This window comes from Corvus moneduloides, chromosome 3, assembly GCF_009650955.1.
Source record: "Corvus moneduloides isolate bCorMon1 chromosome 3, bCorMon1.pri, whole genome shotgun sequence".
NCBI classification, from domain to species: domain Eukaryota; kingdom Metazoa; phylum Chordata; class Aves; order Passeriformes; family Corvidae; genus Corvus; species Corvus moneduloides.
Window position 1 is genome coordinate 89,525,043 of NC_045478.1, and position 23,699 is coordinate 89,548,741.

Here is a 23,699-nt window from a genome sequence, read left to right on the forward strand (position 1 = left end):
CAGCCAGAGATTTTATCTCAGTATGGTTAATGAAGTCTTGGCTCTGTCTCCCAAAGCAAAAGGTCTTGGCCAGCTCAAGGGGCTGAATCTAGGGCTTTCATTTCACAAAATAAGGCTAAAAAGAACCATTTGAATCTAATTTGATTTCCTGGATAATACAGATTTATCCTTACCTTTTGTTCCTGTCCATGCTGTTAGGTATTAGCAGACTATTCTGATAAAAGCAATCCAAGGTTAAGTGTCACAGTAGGACATAAAAATTCCGTATCAATTTGTAGCCCCCAGACAAATACCAAAGAAATGGAGCCAAAACAATAATGACCATGATAAATTTAATGAGCCTTTCAAACCAGGCCCGGAATTAGCAGCGGTCAGTTGGTGGAAGATCCGTATGTGTACTACACAGGGAGAGAAATGGTGCCACCTTTTAGTTACAGGATGGATAACCAGCTCCAAATTATCCCAGGAAGCAACCATATCACTGACATGGAAGATTTATGGAAAATTTATTTGCCAGGGGAAAAAAAAAACAGGCCAGGTCATCAAGGATGTCACCACTGTGTATTTACCAAATTCAGGAGTGAAGCACGAGCCAGGAATTCTTAAGGGGACGTGTAAGACACACACCTGTTTGCCACTGCCACAGGTGTTCTGATGCAAATTATGGCTAGTACAAACGATAATAATAAAAAAATTAATTTCAGTAGTCATTAACAATTTCTGTTGCTGCCAAGAAAATACAGTGCTGCAGAGAAATTTTTCTTCCATCCGTGTCACAGGTACAAAAGCCCAAACGAGACAAATCTGACTTGAAACACATGTGAATGGGGAAACACCACTCACTGCTGGGAAAAGAAGGAAACATCCTTTCCCAAACTCATTTGTGGAACATAAAGAAACAAAAGTCTTCAGATCCTTTCTGGCTTTGAGGTAGAAGTCTTTGCCCCTTGCTTTCCTCAAATCATCCTGCACACTGAACTTTGTTTTGATAGCTCTTGTATTCTCCTAGAGGAAGAGATCACAGCTGGACACAACGTAGAGTACTAAGGACAATTCTGGAATAAGAAAATTGGAGATATTGACAAACTTGGAAAAAACCCCAGCAGAACAGTGGAAAACGTGTGCTTACTGACTATGCCACTTCTGGCCACTAGTGGTTTAAACAGAGAGGCTTTTGTGTATATTTGACATTATCCTTCAGCAAAGGGTGTCCGACTGGAAAGGGCTTTTTGCACCACTTAGGGCCCCTCTTCCAAATGGGCTTTGCAGATCTGATGGGCCAGCGGGTCAGGTACCTGTCAAAAGAACACAAACACATTTCATTCTGAGACTGATCACTGAGAAAATGTTCCAACTGAAGCAGAAGCAAGGCACTATAGCCTTTGCCTCCCTAACATGCCTTTTTATAAAAGGAATAACCATGAGCCCAAGCTCCCTCAATTCAGAAGGGACCACTGGAAAGGAGTTTTTGTTTGTTTTGGAATTTCTAAGCTCATCTCTCTACTGAACCCACTGGCACCTGCTTGACTTCCAGTTTCACAAAACAAGTCAGGTGCAGTATCCAGGCTGTTGGCAAGTTGTTCACCTGCAGCTAAACTGGAGTGCCAAATCCCTTAATTGGAACTAAATCCAAGACTGAATGCATCCAGCCTCCAGGGGAAGTGTTATTTCAACAGCTGGTCTCAATAAGGTAAACTAATTACAAAGGCTAAATTCTGCGAGAAAGCTTCTGAAAATGAATTAATTTACTTTGGGGGGATAATCAGTTATTACTTCTGCATGGAATGGGTTTCTAGCCTAGTCTAGTATTTTTATATGTCCAAATTTGCTCTAGTCTTCTCTGTACAATACTACTGCAGCTTGCTAGTGCAGGAAGTCAGCACCTACAGTGTAAGAGGTATTAAAATGGAATTATCATCACAACTACAAATCTCTGTGAAGAGCAGTGCCTGGCAAATATCCTCTGCTTTTGACCATTTGAAGTTTTAGACTTGGCTTTGCAAACAGGCAGGGGATTTCAGATCCAGAATCAGTTACTGGAAATCTCACCCTGTGGCTGGGTGGCCTGCAGTTTTGTTAGGCTTTAAATCTTTTGCTACCAATAAAGAGGGGAATAGAGGTCCTTAGAGAAAGAGGAGTCTTTTCAGACAATAAAGATCCAAACTAAAACTTTAGCATAATCTGCACAAACAATGCTCCAACAAATGAGAATTTGGAACAGACTGATAAACTTTGTCCAGCAGTGTTTGCATGCCTCTGTTGAGTAATCCCATGGTGTTAATGTAACCTCAATCAGTCATCCTCCCCACAATAAGCTTTGTTACCTTTTATTTGCATCGTGCAAATTTGAGATATTAAGAACTTTGGATAGAGACCATGTAATACATTTGTCTGAAGGCATTTGGCACATTCCTGAGAACTACAAAGAAAGCTTGCTATGCCAGGCAGCTACAGACTGCATAACAGCAGCCCATTTAGCACTTTTCTTCCTCAGTACTCCTCAACAACAGAAACTGAAAAATGAATCACATGTGGAGCTTTCCGCCTCTGAAATCAAGCCACTTTCAAAGTGATTTGCTTTTGCTTTGAGGAGTAAGTTTATGACAGTTAAAAGACCAAGATGCAACAGCAGGAAAGGTCTGGGTGATGACACAGAACAAGATCCAGGCACTTGCTCTCCTATACATGCATTAAACTCATCCCTTCTGACCTGTAATGCTATGCCTGTGCATTAGTGGAATCCCTTACATAACAGCATCAGGACAGGAAGTAGGAGAGACTTTCCTGTCTCCAATTTCACATGCAAGGGGAGTTCAGAGAGACCAAACGCAGGTCCCCAGTTTGGAATCTGGCAAAGGACCATGGCAAGGCAGCTCCTTTGGGAGAAGCTGTAGGCGTATTAGATGGGCACATGGGCTAGGTCCTCCATTTCATACTCCCTTTGCTGCAAGGGGAGTGCCATGGCACAAATTTTGGTATTGCAAGACTACACTTAGAGCAAAGGAGGAAAAAAAAATCCCAAATTGTTTTAATGCATCAGTGTGCCAAGTGCAATTCTGGTCACGTGTCCACACGATTACGGGAAAGTGCTCCTGTGATAATAAATGATCTCACTGGGAGAGAAGTGAATGTGTGAATGTGAGATACACATCAATGCTGTATGCAGGTTTAGACAGACAGTGGCTTTTTAAGAAATCCCTCTGTTTCTGTGTGGGGGCTGGAAGTGCACACCCCAATTCTGCATAGGAAGGAGGATTTAGTAATGGCCTGATTTTAAAGCTTTTGTTATTTCTCTTTTGAGCAGGTCTAATCCAGCCCTCTGGTCCAGGCTTTTGGCTTCCTTTGGGGACTGCAGGCTGGGGCTTTTCATTGTTAGCTGAAACAGACATTTGGACGCTTTCCCTTCCTGGAGCACATTTGCTTTTTGGGCTTTTAATACTTGCTTTGTCCCAAACTCAAACTTGTCCTATTTTGTTTGCTGCCTTTTTTTTTTTTTTTTTTTAACCTTGATTCAGCAGTGCAAAAGCCTGATGCCTGGGAGCAGTCAGTCTACAAAGTTCCTTCTCCTCTTTGACTAACTCCATTTCCTACTGATTCACAGATTTGGGGTTTTATCTGTGAGTAAAAACAATCCACAAAACTCACATAGGACAGCTTCAAAGTCCAGCACACAGGACTTTTCTGCAAACTCTGCCACTCATGTAAGATACTGTACACCCTTTTCTAGCCAAGTCTCCCAACTTTTCATTGTATCCAACAAGGTTTGTATTGGAGAGTTTTTATAATCACACACACTGGCAGACTGAATTTACTCAAGTAGCTGAAGGTTGTCAAGACAGACCCTTCAGGTGGATGCCAAATGCGGCTGGTCCGCAGTCTCCCAACCTGTCACCTCAGTGTGCAGAGCTCCCATTCTAGGCAAAGGGGGAGAGAACTGCCCGTCTTGGGAACTGTGACTCACCTTGGGGCTCTGCTTGCCCCCTTGAGTATGGTAGGGACCTGAGCAAGAACAAGAATTCCTAGACTCCAAGTGCACAAATGAATAGTTTGGATAAAGTGTGATAGGAACCCTGGTGGGATTTCCCTGATGGGAAAAGGCAAGATATAAGCAGGATGGAAACAACTATGGTTAGTTCACCTGCACTCATTGTAAGAGCTTAAAATCTCTGTAGCATGTTGAAGTCTGTTTTCATGGATTCTATTCAGTGGGCAGGCCTTCCCACTAGGAGGCTGCCACTTTAGACCTAGCGTAGGCACCAAGGTTTCCATGTGCAGGGTAAGGGAAATGTGAAAACCACAGTCCTGTACACAGCTCAAGCAAAGGCCATGTTGGTACAGTTCAAGTCTGAACTTCTGAACCCTCACTGAATATTTTCAATATGGCTTTTGTTTGGATTAAGAGCAGAAGGCAGAGGGCTGGAGACTGCAGGAAGCACTCGATCAAAGTGCTGGCAAGACTGCCTCCTCCCTGCCACATCCCTTCCCATGACACCTCTTGGCTTTGCTCACCTGCAGCCGCTCTGGCTCTTTGCTTTTGAATACACATGCTATGCACAACAGTTTCCATGCAGATGAGAGGAACCACATGCTGCTGGAGTGAAATGCTGATAGTAGGGAAACCAGATTCTGCTCCTAGGGACGAGAGGTGTCCGCAGAGCCTGAGAACTTTGTAATTCATGAGGAATTTGTAGGGAGCCTGCCTCTTGCTTAACACAGAGCAACTCCTCTGGTTCAGGTGATGGAGGAAGGATTGACTTGGATACTATCTGTGCCAAGTTATGCTCTTCCCATAGGAAGATGAAAATGGAGTGGCAGCTGAGTGCTCAAAATCAAGTACTCCATAATCTTACAGCACCTCTTGCTGACAGACCCCAGAGTGAGGGAACCTGTGATATCCCCTAGTCCTTCTGGAAAGGGAACAACTTCACAGTGTTGTGTTTTAACCAATACTTTGACCTGCCAGAAGAACATGAGTGCTGTATTCACATTAAGAGAGCACCTAAATGCTGGCTTGAATTCAGGGACTGTTCTGGATAGACTGTTAGTCCACATTTTCCATGCAAAAACCTCCATGCTGAAAAGAAAACTGCTCAGCTATTCAGGTTTCCATTACTGAAAGGAAAAAGTTTGACCTACAGCTGAGCTTGACTGTATCCCAAATGGTTCTGGTGTGTGGTGGCCTGCACACACATGACTCTGGAGTATGGGAACAGTCTGTCACCCTACACAATGCTGGTGAAATTGCTTAGAACTTCCTCAGCCTCATGGGCTAGCGAAAATACTTTGTTGCTGCAGCACTTAACTGGAACATGCCAGGCTGGAGCACAAACAAATGCAGAAATAACAGCAGGAAGTTTTTAAAGGGAGAATACAGGCTGAGGATGAGGGAACAATCCTTGGCTGCAAGACAAATTTGCTTGTGGAATGATCCCCTGGAAAGAGTGAAAGCCCCAGACTGGGCCAAACATGAGGAAAATGAACTGTAGGGAGTAATTCCGCATTGACAGAGTAAACTTAATTTGTTTTCAATGTCCAACTTCTGCAGACAAATGATACGTAAGAGAAGGTGAGGACAGGAGACTCAAGAGTTCATGGATGATGTGGGTTACTCTAATGGCCATTTCTTCAAAAGAACCATAGCTAGTAAAGCAGTTAAGTGGTAATACTCATGAGCTATTGCTGTCAAAAACAAATCAGGCAGAAAGCAAAAAGGCAAAGAACTAAAGCCCAAGAAATGAGAAATATCATGGCAAGTGTCACCTGGACAGTGTCCCAACTGCAGGGGGTAGAAGAGGGAGATGTGGAATGTTCCCCAGTTGAATTCTGACCACAAGGTATTCTTATTCTCCTACCACCCTCAGCACCACAAAGCTTAGCATTTCACTTCCATGTTATGCCTTCTTCTGCAGTTCCCAGTCTCCTCCTCTGTGTTACATTGCATCATGAATGAATGTTCCATACTACACTAGACAGTTGTATAACCAAGTACAAGGCAAGATGTGCAGGTCAGATGTTCTCAAAGCATTCTGCTCTTCTTCAATTCCAGTAGTGGAAACAGGATAAGGAGATGAAGTGGGTAGAGGAACACCAGCTACCGAATGACCCAGTGCAAAGCAGGGAAATCCTTATCCCTCTTTGCAGAGAAATCTGGGGCACGCAGAAGGGAACATCCAAAGTTCAAACAATTGAGATAGTAAAACCAGTTCAGAAAACAGAGCAGGAATTCTGCTTTTTGGAAAACATCATTGAATAAGCACCAGAAGATCACCTTCTTGAGAGGCAAAAGGGTTCTGGATGATAAACCCACACTTCACAACACTAAATCAATGGCATGTTAGCACCCCTGACCCTTGTTAAAACAAGACAGTTTGCTGATAGTTCCATATGGTGGCATGATACCTTTTAATCCCAGCTAGGTGCTAGCCAGTGCATGCCAGACTCTTTGGATTTGAAGTAGGCTCACTTTAATCAGGGTGACAGTGACATGGGCCAAACATTCTGGCCAAGACAGCCACAACTGCAGTAAAGAAATAGCTGAGGAGCAGCTTTTTTTGGTGCTTTCAAAAGTATACATTAATGCAGCCCCTCAGTCCTTTGTACACTTCCTTAGCACCTTTGCCCAGGAGCCATAGAGTTCCTCCCTTGTTGCTGGCCTGCATACTGTCTAAGGGACACATCAGTTTTTCATCAGGCTCATTTGTCCCTCTTTCAGCAACAAATGAAGCTGCTCTCAAATACACTGACACAGCCTTGGAAGAAGGGAGCACCAACCAGAACTTTGCCAGACAGGAAAAAAATGAAAAGGATTGCTCATCCAAGTGAAGTAATCTGCCAGCCTTCAGCTAGGCAGGGGTTGCTGCTCTCAGTCTACATGCAGTAAGTCAATGCTCAGGTCTGTATCATGGCAGCGGCACTGGGCTCTGACTCCCACTTCACATTACACTTACCATGATAAATCTCCTTCAGTCTTCAGGTGGTATGAGTGGAATCAGTCCCTAAGGCTACCTTAGGCTTTCATCATGGTCCTGTCATTCTAGCAGCTGATGCTGTAGTCTTATGTCAAGCACTCTACTATGAGCAAAACATTCTTCAGCTCAGCGTAAGACGGCAGGCAGTTCCCAGATGCTAGGAATTCCCACAGAAGTGTGTGAGGTAATATCTGGAGCAGACAGCGACTTCTCAGAAGCCCTTCCTTTACAAAAGTGAAAACTTTCTCCATTCAGAGTAAAGAGACAGACTACAGATTGCTTACATTACCTGTGTTTCTGTCTTGGAAAAGCTTTAACAAGGGGCCCAAGCATATTGTGAGGCATCTCAGTTTCTCCCTGTTGACATTCCCAGGGCTATAGCAGCAGTGAAGAAAGGCACTGCTACCTCTCATCTAAGCAGAGTGGTAAAGAAGAGTAGAATAGCCAATACAGTGATCTCAAAAAGAGATGAAGCTTGAATATTTGGAAAATATGTCACTTAACCGTGTCATTTACTGCCTGCTATAATAGGCCCTCTTTAGATCCTGTTGATCCCTTCTTGAACTAGCACTTAAAAATCCAGGAGACATAAACACAAGGAAGGAACAAGCTAAGTCAGGTGAGTAGCCCTGATATTACACGTTTAGAGGATGACCCAGACATGTTCTGATGGCATTGAACAAGGCAGCTTGTTCCACTCTGAAGTCCAAGCCCACTTCTGCCCCTTTTCTCCTCTGTCAGCTTGCTTGCATTTGGCAGCACCACAAGTTGAGTGCTTCCCAAGTTACTACAGACTTATAGGAAGCTTTGGAAGCAAGTACAGAGGCAAAGACAAGGTAAGCTTGGACAAGTCATTCATGTGGGAAACTTCTGATAAGAGCTCTGGCTTCATTCCCAAAGTAAGTCATTCAGCATGTGGGTGCACTTCAGGCTAGAGGAAGGAAGCAATTTGTAACTCCTGCCTTATGCTGTGCCAGCTACTGCTCCAGAGAGCCAGTGAAGTACAGGTGGGGGCTCGCACAGTCAAAACTCTTACAGAATGGCCAAGATTTTGCAAGGCTCCAACACACAGAGCTTTCCCCTTCCAGCAGGCTGAGAAGACAATAATATGAGGGACCAGGAGAGCACTCCTGAAGTACTTCTGCACTTTATTCTAGCTCTTGGGACTCATTTGTTTAGTGTCACCCCACCACCAAAACTTTCAATCCCATTTCTTTATCCTATTCTCTTGCCTCCACCCAGACCCCAGCGTCTGCCTACTTCAGTGCTGCTCCATATGCTCAGCAAACTCTAGCTCTCTTTTTCTAAATTGCTTCCATCGTCCCTGCTACATTCCCTCTCTGGGAAGAGAAAAATAAGGGTGGTGTAGGGAGGGGCTAACACTGCAATAATCACCAATTTAATTAAGTTCGAGGTGTAGCACGCCTACTTGCATGTAGAATGTATCCGGAGGTATTCATTCTTTGTTCTCACTAAAAGTCTATAGAACAATTTGTCAGAGTCAGGGCATCAGATCTGGAGTCCTGGTGTGATTCCTGCAAGATACTGCATTTACCATTTCCAGTCTCAACCTGCTATGCAGGGTTGCAATGTGAATGCTAACAAGATAATGTGCTCCACCCCACAGCTGCCAGATAAGGTACAGATACTAAGGAATCCCCAGGACCAGTGAGACACAAGGAAGAAGTTATCACAGTTGGAGTATCTGACGGCTACAGGGCTGCATCAAACATAGAATCCTCTAATTTGATCCTCACTGATACCCATTATGCTACCAGCCAGCATTTCCAAAAGCCTCTCTCAAATCTCCACTGTAGTCAGACCTGAAATGCAGGAGTCTCCAGTCATCCTCCGCCCTGCAGTCTAAGCTCTCCCAGCGACAGCCCCATGGCCTCTGGTAACCTCATGGTTTGCTAATGCGAGGTTCATACACCGCTCTGACATCCCCATGGAAACAGAGTGTGAGCTTATAAACAGGGGATTAGCACCTCCAAGTGCCCAGCACAGAGCAGGAAGAGGCTGCAGGCTTTCTCTTTGCCCACCAAAGGCCAGGGGCCATTCAGGCTGGGGAGGGGAAAGAGACTCTTGCATAGGAAGGACAGGTGGAGGGCGAAGCGCTGACTGGAGGAAACGGGGATGGGGCAGAGGGTAACAGGCCTGTGATGGGCCCCTGCTGGCTGCTCAGAGTCCCACTGACTGCTGGTACCACCGCCTGAGCACCCTCCTGCTGTTGGGGGCTAAAAAGGCTAAGAGGGAAGGGACTACTCAGTCTGGAGAAAAGAAGGTTCAGTGGGGTCTTACCAATGTTCCTAGGTACCTGAAGGGAGGGTGAAAAGAAGACGGGGGTGGGCTCACCCCAGTCACTGGTGCTCACTGACAGGACAAGAAGCAATGGGCACAAATTGAAAAAAGAAATTCTGTCCGAATGTAAGAACACGGTCTTGTATGAGGCTGGTTCTCTGGAATAAGCTGCTCTCAGGAGGAATGGAGGAAGGTCTATCCTTGGATATACTGAAAACCTGGTTGGACATAGTTCTGAGTAAGCTGCTCTAGGTGACTCTGCTTAAGTGGGGAGCTTGAACTAGACAATCTTCAGAGGCCTCTTCCAACCTCAGCTATTCTGTGGTGCTGTGACTCCATCTGTGGCATCGTCCTGTGAGTGCCTTACTGATTGTTAGTGTTGAGGAGGTGAGCACAGCTAAGGAAGGGTAGGCAGACTCTAACATGTGTGGCATTTTAATCTTGTGTTAATAAACTGTTTATATGAGATATGACTTGTCCTTAAAAGACTGCCAAGAGAATATCATGACAGATCTTCTCCAAAATGCTGAGTACTCTTTATGAACCCTGCTGCCTGAGGCATTTCTCACCCAGTTGTAAGGAACTGCTTTTCCCCTTCCAATTTATTCCTCAAAAAGAGAAATGTGGAAACACAAAACTATTCACCTGTTCAGCTTGGGTTTCTTGGGAATATGCCCTTCAGGAAGTGGAGGCCTGTGGTTTGGCAACAAACCTGAAACAGAAAAAGATTTGAGAATATCTTGCAGTGTCTCTGCTTCTGTTGCATTCAGAAGTCACATTACACCTCATAAACCAGGCAACCCAGGTCACTACTGAACCTGCACCCCAGCCAGAGAAGCTGGGAAGTTGTACTGGGTACAGGGAGGAAATATACACCAAAGACACTGTCACTTGGGCTCATCACAGAGGCTTTTTCAGAGGATACTGGGCACTGGTGTCCAATCAGATTCCATCTCCAGGATGGAAAATCTGACTATTACAATTCTCAGTCCATTTAACTTGGATACAACTCAGGTACCAGGCATAAAGATCAGCACAATACTCTTGACTGCGTCAACCTGGGTCCCACTCCCAGGAAAAAGTAAAAAAGTCGTCACACGGCAGATGGTAGGATTGCATGTTACTAATGGGGTAGGTCAAGCTTAGTTAAATCAAGTAATTTCAGAAGCAGGTGTTTAATCATTAGTTACTGGAGACTGAACCACTTCCCAGATCTTTCTGCAATGCTAGTCTTATCTGCAAGGATAAATGTCTGCTGTCAAGGCAGGAGTCAGGACACAGACAAAGCAGAACAAGTAGTCTCTGTTCCTTCACCCTGTCCCAGCACTTGGACCGTAACAAGTTTGCTGGGTGAGTGGACAATGACATGTCACTAAGCTATACCAACTGGGCAGGAGACCCTCCTCAAGGGGTTCAATAGGTAACCCACAGTCAGGGGTTGTCTCTGGCAGAGCTATGTACCTGCACGGTGAGCCATCTGCACACAGGCAGCAACCTTCTTGTGCTCCTCCAAGCAGAGGCCTGTGATCCTTCGTGGCAGCATCCCTCCATCTGAACGGATAAACTGACTCAGCAGCAAGACATCCTGAGGAAGAGAGAAGGGCAAAACCCTCAGTGTCCCACCTAACTTAACTGCTGTGACTGCAGGTGTTGTGCTGAGCCTTGCATTGTGTACAGAACTCCAAACAATGTAAAACAAAACAATGATTCCTTCCTATGCATTTTGTCTGCAGCTTGACAACAAGTGGCTTTTGCTTGCTGTCACTGCCTGCCAGTTTAGCTCAGTAAGGTCACTCAGATGGTTTGAGTCTTTCCCTGACTTCACTAGTGTAAACATATGATGTCAGCTGCAGTCCCTGCTCCTTCACTCTTTCACTACTTGCTCCAAGATTCTTGCTAAGATAATGCGTCCTAGGTACTCAGGGAGAGTTACACAAGACCTACAGATGGATATTGTTTATACAACTTGAAATGCCATCACAGCTGCTGTCCTAAAGTTCACAGATATGTTAGATCACCTCTGACCCCCTCCCTGTTCCCTCACAGCAGGACTGTTCTCTGCTATCTACTCCTCCAACTTTTATCCGGTTTCCCATGGTGGAGCTTCCCTCATGTCTCTCTGGAGAGGTGGAGAGCAGGGAAATGGTCCAAGATCTTGCATGAGGAAGCTTTATGTAAGAAAAGAGCCTGTGCTGATGAGTAAGGACTAATAGGATAAATTGCTGCACACAGTCCTTCAACTGTGTGTGCATTAGGTGGGGCTGTGACAGTCATGGTGGATGCAAGGAGCACTTGAAGCATGCTGAGGGTTCATCTGTGATTCAAGAACCATTTAGACTACACTGCTGTTGACCTTTACAATTAAAAGCTCTAGAAATGTAAACCAGCCCTCTTAATAATAACAAAATTAAAGGGATCTCTAGGATAAGATAGTATCACAGGGCTGGAATGACAAATTTTTAAACACAGCAGCAACAGCTGTTGCATGAGTGTCCCATTAACTGTACACAGTACAACAGCCCAGGATTCAGATCCATGCTCTCTATTTCCACACACAGCACCAGTGCAAAGATACCCCTTAGGCCAATACAGGCAGGCATCCTTGACATCCTGACATCAGCATAAGTTGGCCCAAAGGGCCTCTGGAAACTTTGTGCTTGTTTTTATCCCTTCTGTTGACAGACTTGTTGCTGGCTGAGAGTCTACTTCTCCATGGCTCTTGTAAGTATGTTCCTAGTTGAGGCAGCAGGACCACGCAGGGCCTGCCAGTGAGTGCCCGGACAGAGCGAGTTCAAATGAGGCATGGCAGAACTTCACACCCCCCGGCCAGGGCAACAGGCAAGAACAAAGAGCACTTGTTGCTTTTCATGTTGGGTGACCCTGACTGCCTGTTCACAGATTCACAGACCTGCTCCTACCCCCAATCTTTGCTCTTTTACAGAGAGCTCCCTGGAACATTCCCACCTTCATTTACTGCCATTGCAGAAGCAAATAATCACAAGTGAATATAAAATGAGTATTCAGAAAGCTATCTAACTAGGAATTATCCACCCACCCCCACTGCACAAGACCAGCTCACTTGTCAAGGGGGCTGCTGGAATTTAGGATGCCCTTCTGGTAATGATGGATTCTGACAGATGCTGTCATAGAACCGTAGAATAGTTTGGGTTGGAAGGGACCTTAAAGATCATTGAGTTCATCCCCTCCCTTGCCCTGCTGGCCACCCTCTGTTTGATGCAGCTCAGGATACAATTGGGTCTCTGGGCTGTGAGGGCACATTGCTGGCTCATGTCCAGCCTCTCATCCACCAGCACCCCCAAGTCCTTCTTTCCAGGGCTGCTCTTGATCTGTTCATCCCCAGCCTATCTTTCTATCGGGGGTTGTGCTGAACCAGGTGCAGCACTTTGCACATGGTCTTGTTAAATTGCATGAAATTCCCACAGGCCCACTTCTTGAACTTGTTCAGGTTCCTCTGGATGGCATCCCACCCCTCAGCTGTGTCATCTGCAAACTTGATGAAGGTGCACTCAATCCCTCTATGTCATTAATGAAGGTACTAAATAGAATGGCTCCCCGTAAGGACCCCTGAGGTACCCCACTTGTCATGGATGTCAATCAGACTGAGCAGTTGACCACTATCCTCTGGATGTGACTATCCAACCAACTCCTTATCCATCTAAGTCTGTCATAGGTTAGCAGCCATTGAGAGAGTGCTATCTCTCTCCAATTTAGAGAGAAAGATATTGTGGAGACCATGTCAAAGGCTTTAAAGAAATCCAGATAAATGACATCTGAAGCCCTCCCCTTGTCCACTGATGGAGTCACTCCATCACAGAAGGCCACCAGGTTGGTCAGGCAGGACTTGCCCTTGGTGAAGCCTTGTTGGTTGTCTCGAATCATCTGTCTGTCATCCATGTACATACATGCACAGCTTATAGGAAGATGTTCCGTGATCTTCCTAGCCACAGAGGTAAGGCTGATAGGTCAGTAGTTCCCAGGGTTTTCCTTTCTATCCTTTTTAGAAAAGGATTCCAGTCACCTGGGACAAAGTGTTAGTTCCAAGTGTTATAGACAAAACACTTGAGAGTTTGAGGGTCTTTGTTTGGGGTTTTGTGGTTTGTTTTTGTCCTTCCCACCCCCCACTCCCACCCCCAATCAATACCACCCTCACTAATATCATCATGAGACACTGTTTCCCTCTTCCCATATTTGGCTTGCTTTCTACATCCACTTGTCTACAGTGAACACATTCAGACTGATTTTTAGATGGCACATCATGTAGGCCCACTGACATTTAGACACTGACTTTAATGAATCACTGACACAAATGATTTATCAGGCACCCTACAGTGCGATGCTGTATCCAAAGAACAAGAAAAGCCCAGCTGAGCAACTAGCAGCAAGCTCCTGGGAGGCCATTGATGGTTAAAAGGGAAGCAAAGTGTCCCTCAGCCCAGCTAAAACATGGCCCTGCCAAGGAGAACAGTAACCAAGGGACCAGATGGTGCCAGCTGCACTGGTAGAAAGTGGATGGAGGCCAGCCGAACACCAAAGGCACTGACTTCTGACCACTCCTGAAATACACTGGATTGGATTCAGGAAACAAGCACAAGACTCCATCCCCCTTTTTCCTCTTCTTTAGCTGTATGGATCTTCAAATCACCAACAGCTCAATTTGCCATTTAGCACATACCACTTCCCTAAGTGAAAAAGGGCTGCTCAGCTCCAAGTGCCTAGAAAGAGAAAAACTTTCAAGACTTTGCTAGTAGCCTGCTGTATTACTCTGTGGAGAAGAGGAAAAACAGAGCTGATGGCAAATTTGAAGCAGTTTCAGTCTTTGCAGCCATGAAAGCCTAAGTAGGCCACACACTCCTGTTAAGGGTGTGTGTGTGGTCCAAGTGATTGCTTGTATTACCACCACACCTCATGGAGTCACACGCTTGTTATCAAGTGTTTCCATATAAAGGGGGGTAGTGGGAAGCAAATGGAGATAATATTTTTTTTCTCCCTGTAGGAAAAAAAAAAAAAATCAAGAAAATCTGTTCTCTGTTATTATCTCTGACCAACAGTGTCACCAACTGACCAACACCCTGGTGTGGCATTCATTTCTTGACTGAAATCATCAGTCATGTTCCAGCTGCTACAGCTCCAAATTACACTCACGCTGCTTGGCTTAAAATGCTGCACACTTGACCAAAGGTTTGTCAATTTCTGAAGATTCCCCACAGTTAACAGGCCAGGTGCCTCTCCCAGAGTACTCACACAGATGTATCTTACCACTGGGAGAAGGCAGACAGGTACAGCCAACTTTATGGGGCAGCTGTGGAGGGAAGTGAACAAGTACGTGGAGCGGTCAAATTAAAAAATATGTCTGGCAAGTGCTCATGGTGCCGTCATGTTCCATGAAATTCACATTTTGTGCTAGTGGACAGCCAAGCCTGTAACCACGGATTTGCTTTAATCACTGGACAGCTCCCATGAGGCTGGACTCAGACTCCCACCCCTGTAATCTGCAGCATTTGATGAAAACAACTTGGACTGAATTGATCTAGGGCTAATAGGCAAAGCTTGCAGTTCGGTTTCCCCTAACTGTTGCCAAAGCAAGATGACATATTTACTGCCTACTCAAACTAAGGATGTTTGAAGTGGATGAGGGGGGAAACGAAAAACAAGTATAGCCTTCACTTGTAAAAGGGCTGGACAAACTTGCTGAACGGAGCACTATATACCACACATTCTTGTGAATAGATGGTAACCAAAATGCAGAGGCACCTGCATTTTAATGTCTGCAGACACTTTGAAAAGCAGGCTCCTTGACTGACACGTGATTCATTAAAACTTCGATTTACCGCAGGAACAGCTCTATCCGTGCAGCCAAATTACAAAACTACTGGGCTGTATCAGACAAGCCTGCCAGTCATTATTTCCAGTTATACAAGAGTCTAGTTCTTCCTTTCTCCCGTACTCCTGGGAGCTGTACACCATTCTCCACGCATTTTGTAACAGAATTGCAGGTTTCAATCCAGTTGCATCTTTACAATGACCAAAATAATTTTTCTGTCTCCAATGGATATGAAAAAAAAAGCAACTGAGATCTCAGTTTCACGAGACACATACACGCAGACCACAAACTGTGGGAATTTATTTCTTAAGCTCTGTTATCCTGAGCCACAGGAGAGGATCAGAATTGAACTGGCAAAGACAACTGCAGCCCTCTATACCACAGCTGAGGCAGGTTGGAATCATGACCTGCTAGTGCTCACAATGCCTGTTCAGTTGATTAATGACTTTGGAGACACTGGTCCCCCAGTTCTCTGACAGCCAGAGTAACTCATTATGCCACTACTTTAGACTGTGCTAGTTGCACATGACAAAAGGAAAGTCCTGTGAGGTCATATTACTCAATTCCCTCAGGGGCTAATTCAACACTTCCCTTTTCATAGTGCCTCATTCAGTCCAATTACAAGCGCCCCAAGCAAAAAAACTCACACTTTCCCTTCTGTGCAACCTACTGATCTCATCAATCCTCAAAGGAACCACCATCTATTCCAATCTCTTACCAAGCACAGCTTATAGGTTATGCTGTATGAACTGGGCTATATCTTTAACAAAAATAGCTGCTATCAATTTACAGACATTTAGGACAATTAACCACCAGTGAGAAAATTGTCCCACTGTTTAATTGCTCATGGAGTTAAATGCCTGCACTTTAGTACTTAAGCATCTCAAGATTCTGCTGCTCATCATGGTTGCAGCAAAGAATAGAATAGAGAGAGTGCTTTAGTGCAGAAAAGGGAGATTTTTATTCACCTTAAAATCCTGAAAATCTGTGACTGGTACAACGCATTCAAAAACATAAGAGACTTACACAAGCAGAGAAGTGGTCTACTCCAGAACTCAAATTTCTCCTAGTTCTCATCAGCCCCACAGAGGGATGCTTCTAAATGCGAGGTAAGAAACCTACAATTCCAAAATACCAGTTCACACTCCTCTCTTTAGCTTTTTGTCCAGAAGGAGTACTGGATATATATACAATGGATGCACATGCATTCAAAATGCATGTGACAGCTGAGATGAATACATTCCTAGATTGTCTCTCAGCACCAGAGTTTCTTAGAAGTGGTCTTAGCAACGGTTCTCAAGACTGGCTGCAGAATCTCTCTTCACATTTAGTTTTCCTTATTGCACAGTAGAAATCCGGATCTAAGAATGAAAGTGAAGTGTGGAAGAAAACTCGTAACTTAGTTCACTCTACAAACACACATAAAACTCATGTTTCACAGGGTCTGTTGTGACCAATTTCTAATCCTAGAACTCGGACTCTACAGAATCACATTGTCTAAAACTTCCTTGGTTCTTGATGGCCTTATTATTTCTCCAGATACTCAGTGGAGTCTTCTACCACACACAGCAGTAGAAACTCAGTCTATGTAAGTCTATGTATTAATTCCCAAGAGGTAATCCACTGCCATAGCTCATTTCATCCCTGAACATCAGTTTATAGTTTCTCTAGGGTTGTAAATGTGTGACTCATGGAATGCGTTATGTAAAACTAGAATTACCCAGTTTAATGATGCTGTTTACTTCTTGCATTTAAAAGTCACATAAAAAGATATGAACTTTAAAAAAGTATTATTCAGAGTAAGTAACTTGTTGGTTTTGATCACAACACAATTCAGCAACCATGGAGAAGAATTGCAAGGAATCCCTGTGTTCAAACATGGGCAACACAAAACAGACATGATCCAGTTTTGTAGTACTTGACAAACCTTAATGGAATTTGTCATTTCACCTAATTTATTATAATCTGCAAATTCATTGTATTTCCAGATTTCCCACGCTGTTGAGAAACCAAGCCAGAAAACACTAAATACTCCCCTGCTTACTTCACTGTTTAATACTGCACCTAGCCTGAGTAAGAATCATTGACAACAGTAGATTCTAAATGCCTCAATGTCTGCAACACAGGCTCTGAAAGGCACTAAACATATTTCATTTACACCTCACATCTGTGGTTTCACCTGTGTGGAGTAATTGCAAGTATTTTGTCTGGTACTAGTGCCGTACTCGTATTCTTCATGAGTCTTAATTAGTCCTATCCAATAGATTATTTGCTATTACTCCTAGCTGACACCCTTTTACTTGGAATTTCCAACATTTTATTTACCAATTGGTAATCATCAGCATCATTCCCCTTCCTCTCTCATCTACTTAATATTTCCCTTGCTGTTTTCAAACTATTTGGGGATTCCCTAGGATTTTTTTTTCATGCTTTAAAAAAATCCTGTGAGTGAAGTAATATATTTGTTAGCTAATTCGTTCAAGACTTTGAGGCAACATGCAATCCAGGCTTGCTGGTCTGTACTTAATTCAATGCTTAAGTTATTTCTGTACCTGCTTTTCCTTGTTGTTCTACGTTTGCAAAATTGCCATCACTACACAGATATTAAAACATAATTTTTTCCTTTGTGTGTGTGCACTAGGACTACACGTAAGCAGCTCAGTCATTTTGCAATCAATGTGGCTTTCAGTCCCCTTCTCCTCTCATTAATGGACTTTCTCACAAACGTTTCTTTTTCTCCAATGTATTTGTATCTCCCCCTCTAATCCTATTGACATTAGCTTATTCTGAGTTTTCTGTTGCCTTATCTTAGTAACAGCATGTTCCTGTCTGGTTTTCTTCTTTTCCAATTCCAGTGCTGGGTTTTGAGCTTGCAAGGGGGGGGCACTTAGTCCTTTTGTAAACTCTGTGTTTGAATGACCTCTTGTAAATTTACATTCTGCATCTGCTATATCACGCTTCTTATTCTAAAGTGTTTGTGACTGTTGTGCTTTTGTTTTAAAGCACTACAGGATTTCCTTCCCATATTCTAGGTTTAGTGTTAGTTATCCCCTCATTAGGTAATAAACTTCTCATTAGCATTTCCTGCAAAATGCTTGAATAAAACCTGTTTTTTCCATTGCAAGGTAAGTAAAAATGTATGCTCTTCTTCATACTCTTCAAGAGTTTTAAAAGCTATATGAAACAGTTATTATCTTAGTTGACAATGACCAATGAAAAATCATAGTGCTCGAAGTCACATAATTGACCTAGTCAAGTCTTCTGGCCTCTCTGGAGCTAGGCCTGTATGCACTGACTAAATGCTGCATTCCAGTTTGATTCTCTGGGAATTGCAATGGTGGAAGGCAGCTGGGCACAGAAGAGATATATGGCCTTTTCAGATCAGACGGCCATGTGAGTAATTCCAAATCTCCTACTTGATACAAGCTCATCCTTTTTCCCAGGAACACCATCAGCCACGGCAAACAATTACTGTGTAGGAGGCTCTTGCTGCACCCAAGAGAAGCAGAGCTGGAGTTAAGTACCTTTACTACACCCAGCAAGAGACAAGAGGGACAGGTTGTGGGGTACCTAGATCTGAGAGCAATACTTGTCTAGCAATGAGGACAGGGGAACTCCTTCATTAAACTTACCACATAATCGTACTTATGCTTCAGGTTCCAGCGACAGATGGGACACTGGCCAGAGGGGTTTGGAGGAGGTGGTGCTTCAGCATCCTCTATAATTCTCCCTTCAATCTAGGAAACAATTCAAAGGATGCAATGATCAGGCATGGCTTACAGCTCTACCTGCACCTGTGACTCAAGGAATACTTTTCATCAAGTCCACACTATGTTGACGAGTTCTGTGGGGATGTAAGTGGAACAGTATCTGCATCATTCAATTCATTTTTATATAGATATAACAAGCCCTTTGGTATGTCTATGCCACAGACTACGGGGAGAAGGACAAATTCTCATATTTGCCTGAATTCCATTCATTGCAGTACTCTTTTGAACCATCATGCCTTGAAACTCTAGAGGCCCTTTAGCCAAAAGCCTTAATGTAACTTTTTTCTGGGAATATGAGAATGTCACAGAATAGCAGATGCATGTTACAGTTGAAAACATGCAGGGGCTTGCTGGATTATAAATCACCAGCAAGGAAAACTCTGAGCAAAATTTAAAATTTAAGGATCATAAGGAAATGTCTGTGGGGCTTCTAAATTTCTTTTACAATACCAGTATTTTATCCAGTTTAATTCTCTGAACAATTCTTTTATGAGATTATAAAAATGATCTTTTCTACATCACTATAAAGTGGTGGCATCTAATACTCAAGTTTTCTCACAAGAAACATGCAAAGAGATGTAGGAGGTGTATAAAGGAAGAACTCAACAAATTTTTTTCCTAAATGTAGATGTGTTAGAAATACAAAGCCCATCTACATGTGTACTTGTCTGGTTTTTTTGGGGACTTACTTATAGAAGTAAGAGCTATCTCAAATTGCACCCAAATGAACAGAAGAGATACTAAAACTAAGCCATTTTTTCTCCAAGATATTTTGGAGTTTCCTCTGGTCAAATTAGGACTACAACCAGATTCTGAATGTAAACTGTCAGCCTCAAAGAGCGCAAGCACCAGAGAGTTTGAAAAGAAACCCTGAGTGGAACGCAAGGTTACTTTTAAGAAACCATCAGGCTCTGTGCCTGAAAATCTGGGAAAAGCAAAGCATGACCTTTTCTGTAAGTGTGCAAGGGAAGCTGACATCCCATGATGAATGTGAGCTGAACTCTCAGAACTATTTCATACCCCAGATTTCTGCCTTTCTGATGATAAAATGGAAACAGATAAGTTACTTGCAGTTTAAGCATCTTGGTACCTCAAACAGACAGAATTGTCAATTTTTAAGTAAGATTCCTCTCCCCACAAGTACAATGGCTAGTTTTACGAAAACAAATACTTAACTATGAATATAAAATGTAGGCCAGTATCTAATTTTCTATTAATCAGTAAAGTTATTTTGAAGGAAGCCAGTGTATCTAGTCTGGATTCTTGCCAGTCTGTCTTCAGACAGTACTATGACTGTAATTCCATCTTGGAAATGAATAAAGATTCAGAATGCTATGTCAGCATCAATTTTTCTTGAGATAAATTTCAGTGTACAGGTTTTGGCAATTATTCCCCAACTGCTGAGGACTTCTATACTGTTAATCCACTCAGTTGCTATTTTTCTCTTAAACAACTACGAGGGAGTGTAAGGGCTGTACATTCTCAGTATGCTGATGAAATCTGTATTTCTCTGGGATTTATTCATCTGGTTCACATAAAACGCTTTCTTCAATACTGATAAAAAATGAGGACATAGAAAGATGAGCAGAGAAACATGGATTCAGGGAAGACTGATGTAGAATTGGCAGGATAAATGGAGCAACCAATGCATACTCTGAGAAACATATCAACCCTGTGGTCAATTTACACCATTTTTGACAACATTTTCCTCATCTAGAGGCACTGACGGATTCCAGACGCTAGGATATTACACAGCAAATATATCCAGATCTCCAGGAAGAGTTATTTTCATAAAGGGCTCTGCTAATGTAATGCTTACTTTTTTCACTTCATGCCTCAGTTAATGGTTTGGACTTCTGAGATTATAATTTACATCCCGTTTGAAACCGATTGAGTGCAAAATACAGATATCCACTGAGTGTGTTTTGTTGGTGTGTACGCTCCCCTCTTGTTTTGGTTAAAAAAACTTCAGGTCACACTTGCAAGCTCTTCTCTTCAGGTTTCTGGGCACAGATAAGTAGTCTGGCACTTGAAGGCAAGAAACAGATACTTTCCATCATACCTACTGTCACAGATTAAACTTATTTTTTGTTGACAGTCTTATGACATCTTGCTAGCTGCCATATATTTTAGATATATAAAATAGAGTAAGTAATCTGCTCCACGCAGGTTTCAGATATGACAACGTCCACTAACACAAATACAATAAAACTTTCAACAAAATGTATTTCTGACAAAAATAATTAGACTTTTGAAGGCATGAACAAGCAGGTTTTTTCTGTTTCATTAGCAAGCAAAAAAAAGCCCACCCCCTTCTTATTATTTATGTATATATAGATTAACATTTAAGTGTACTGCCTTCTATCTACTCCCAAATTCCTCTTCCACTCTCCTCATCTTATTTATGTATTTCAAAATATCTGTGTTACCGCTCTCCAGCCAAGGCATATATAGCTACTGCCAGGTGCAATGTGAGCAGAATAATGCAATCTCCTTTTGCCTTCAGCAATTTCAGTGCTTCTTCTAAAAAATGACAATTCTCTTGATAAAAGTACATCAGATTAGATGGTGCCAACTAGGCAAAATTCTAATTTTACTGCTTTAATCTTTTCCTTCCTGTCTTAAACTGTAGCTGAGAAGATGCTTTTCTTTATCAGTTACTTTAGAACTTCCCTTTTATTTTCAGGAGCTGTTTTCCCTTAGTGTTTAAGATCTTCCTTTGAAAACACCCCTTCCACTTAAAAAAAAAAAAAAAAAAAAAAAAATAATAATTTTTTTTTTTTTTTTTTTTTTTTTACCACGTGTGTTATAAGACGCAAGCTTTGTATCACCTGAAGTCAGTATGGCACACGCTGTGGTTAACAAACACAACTCAGATCAAATGCAAGCGATGTGTGTGGCATGTAGCCGGCAGGGACATATCCTGCAATGCCACATCGCACTGCCAGTGCGGGATGAAGTCACAAAGCCACGGCAAACCTCCCTCGTGCCTGTCCACACTCAAGACGAAGCCAAATGTCACCAGTTTAGGAAACGAACCCGTCTGAAGAAAGGCCTCCAGTGTGTTGGATGCTGAATGCCTCTGGGCAAGGATTCCGACTTTACCCGGGGTGCGGCGAGGGGTTTGGTGCTCATGAGTGGCTCTGACTGGCGGCACAGGGTGATCATCCTGTCTTTCAGCAGCCAAACTCTCCATTACTTACCTGCACTCGCAACAAACTCCTGCCTTGGCTCTGCCTTCACAGCCTGAGAGAGCTTTCAAGCAGAAAAATGTCCCTGTTTTTCCTTTACTTGTTGTGGAGTAGGGCACGGACACACAAACGGCTGAAGGAAGGAGAAGCAATGTCAAAGGCAGCTACCAAGGAAAAGGGGTGCAGGGACTTACTGTGGTCGTATTGCCTTGAGTCACCTCCACGACTGCAAAAGAAAAAAGAGACGGGAAGCCGGAATGAGACTCATGTAGCCTGAAAGAAGCAGCATTTGGGGGGCGGGAGAAGAGGGCGAATTACAGTGACCGCGACCATCTCTCCGAGACAGCGGCGAGGCAACGGGGCGCGGGGCCGTGCGGAGCCCCCTCCGAACTCACCCTCGCGGAGGGCTCGGGCCGGCGGCGCGGCCCAGCCGCTCCCCAGGAGCCCGGAGAGGATCCGCCGCAGCCCCCCGCGCAGCAGGCTGGGCGCCGCCATCTTGCCGGGGCCGGCGCTGCCGTCACGCCGCTTCCGCCGGCGGGGGGCGGTGCTGCCGCCGCCATTTCGGGGCGCGTCCTCCCCGCCCCGGCGCCCGAGGGCAGAACCCCCAGGGGAGGTGTTTGTTTTCCTGCCCAGCTTCTTCTCCGCGGGGTGGTCCTCCTCATTGTTTTCGTTTGTTTCTTTAAAGTTTATTGTGGTTGGTACCGAGTTCGGGCTTTCTTGGGTTTTTTGTTTGGCTTATTCGTTTGTTTGGGGCTTGGGGGGCGGGGTCTTTTGGCGGTGGTATCAGCTTGGGATCACAGCATCACCGCTAGGTTGGAAAAGACCTCTGAAGTCACCGAGTCCAACCCTCGACTGAACACCACCATGGGAACTAGACCATGGCACTGAGTGCCACGTCCAGTCCTTCCTTGAACACCTCCAGGGCCGGTGACTCCACCGCCTCCCTGGGTGGCACATCCCAGTGTCTGTTCACCCTTTCTGTAGAGTAATTCCTCCTGGTGTCCAACCGGAACCTGTCCTGGGGCAGCCTGAGGCTGTGTCCTCTTGTCCTGTCGCTGGCTGCCTGGGAGAAGAGGCCGATCCCCACCTGGCTGCAGCCTCCTTTCAGAGAGTTGTAGAGAGCAATAAGGTCACCCCTGAGCCTTCTCCAGACTAAACACCCCCAGCTCCCTCAGCCATTCCTCATAGGACTTGTGCTCCAGACCCTTCCCCAGCTCCGTTGCCCTTCTCTAGACTCGCTCCAGCCCCTCAGTGTCTTTCCTGCAGTGAGGGGCCCAGAACTGAACACAGGATTCAGGGTGTGTCCTTGCCAGTGCCGAGTACAGGGGGCAGTCACTGCCCTGGTCCTGCTGGCCACACTATCCCTGATACAGGCCAGGTGCCATCGGCCCTCTTGGCCCCCTGGGCACACGCTGGCTCATGTTCAGGAGGATGGAGGTAAATCTAGACGTAGTGATGCCTTTGTGTTGTGGAAGCCTGAGCTACACTCCTGCCACAGCTCCTACATCTCCTAGCTTTCTGGTGAGGGAAGGCTGCGAGGTGGTTTTGCTTGAACTATATGGCTCCTCTGTTTGAATGGGCTCTGGGGTGGCTCTTGCATCAAGGAGGGTTTCAGGCCAGCTGTGGG

The 23,699-nt window shown here is 44.3% G+C and overlaps 1 protein-coding gene across 1 annotated transcript; it reads right to left on the reverse strand.

The window, feature by feature from the left end:
• Positions 1 to 318: 318 nt before the first annotated feature.
• On the reverse strand, positions 319 to 22,596 carry MRPS18A (mitochondrial ribosomal protein S18A). The gene is made up of 6 exons (XM_032102678.1): positions 22,468 to 22,596; positions 22,267 to 22,298; positions 18,744 to 18,848; positions 10,731 to 10,854; positions 9,915 to 9,981; positions 319 to 1,295 (listed from the first exon to the last, which is right to left on the reverse strand). Exons 1-6 carry the CDS (start codon positions 22,565 to 22,567, stop codon positions 1,151 to 1,153), a joined length of 573 nt encoding a protein of 190 aa, XP_031958569.1. The 5' UTR covers positions 22,568 to 22,596; the 3' UTR covers positions 319 to 1,150.
• Positions 22,597 to 23,699: the final 1,103 nt, after the last annotated feature.

Excerpts from the sequence above, each read along its gene's own strand:
- MRPS18A (XM_032102678.1), bottom strand. The coding sequence starts at position 22,567 with ATGGCGGCGCCCAGCCTGCTGCGCGGGGGGCTGCGGCGGATCCTCTCC. Across the intron at positions 10,855-18,743 it reads AGCATAAGTACGATTATGTG|GATGTCTTGCTGCTGAGTCA; the intron begins GTAAGTTTAATG and ends TCTCTTCCTCAG. Across the intron at positions 1,296-9,914 it reads AAGAAACCCAAGCTGAACAG|GTACCTGACCCGCTGGCCCA; the intron begins GTGAATAGTTTT and ends TTCTTTTGACAG.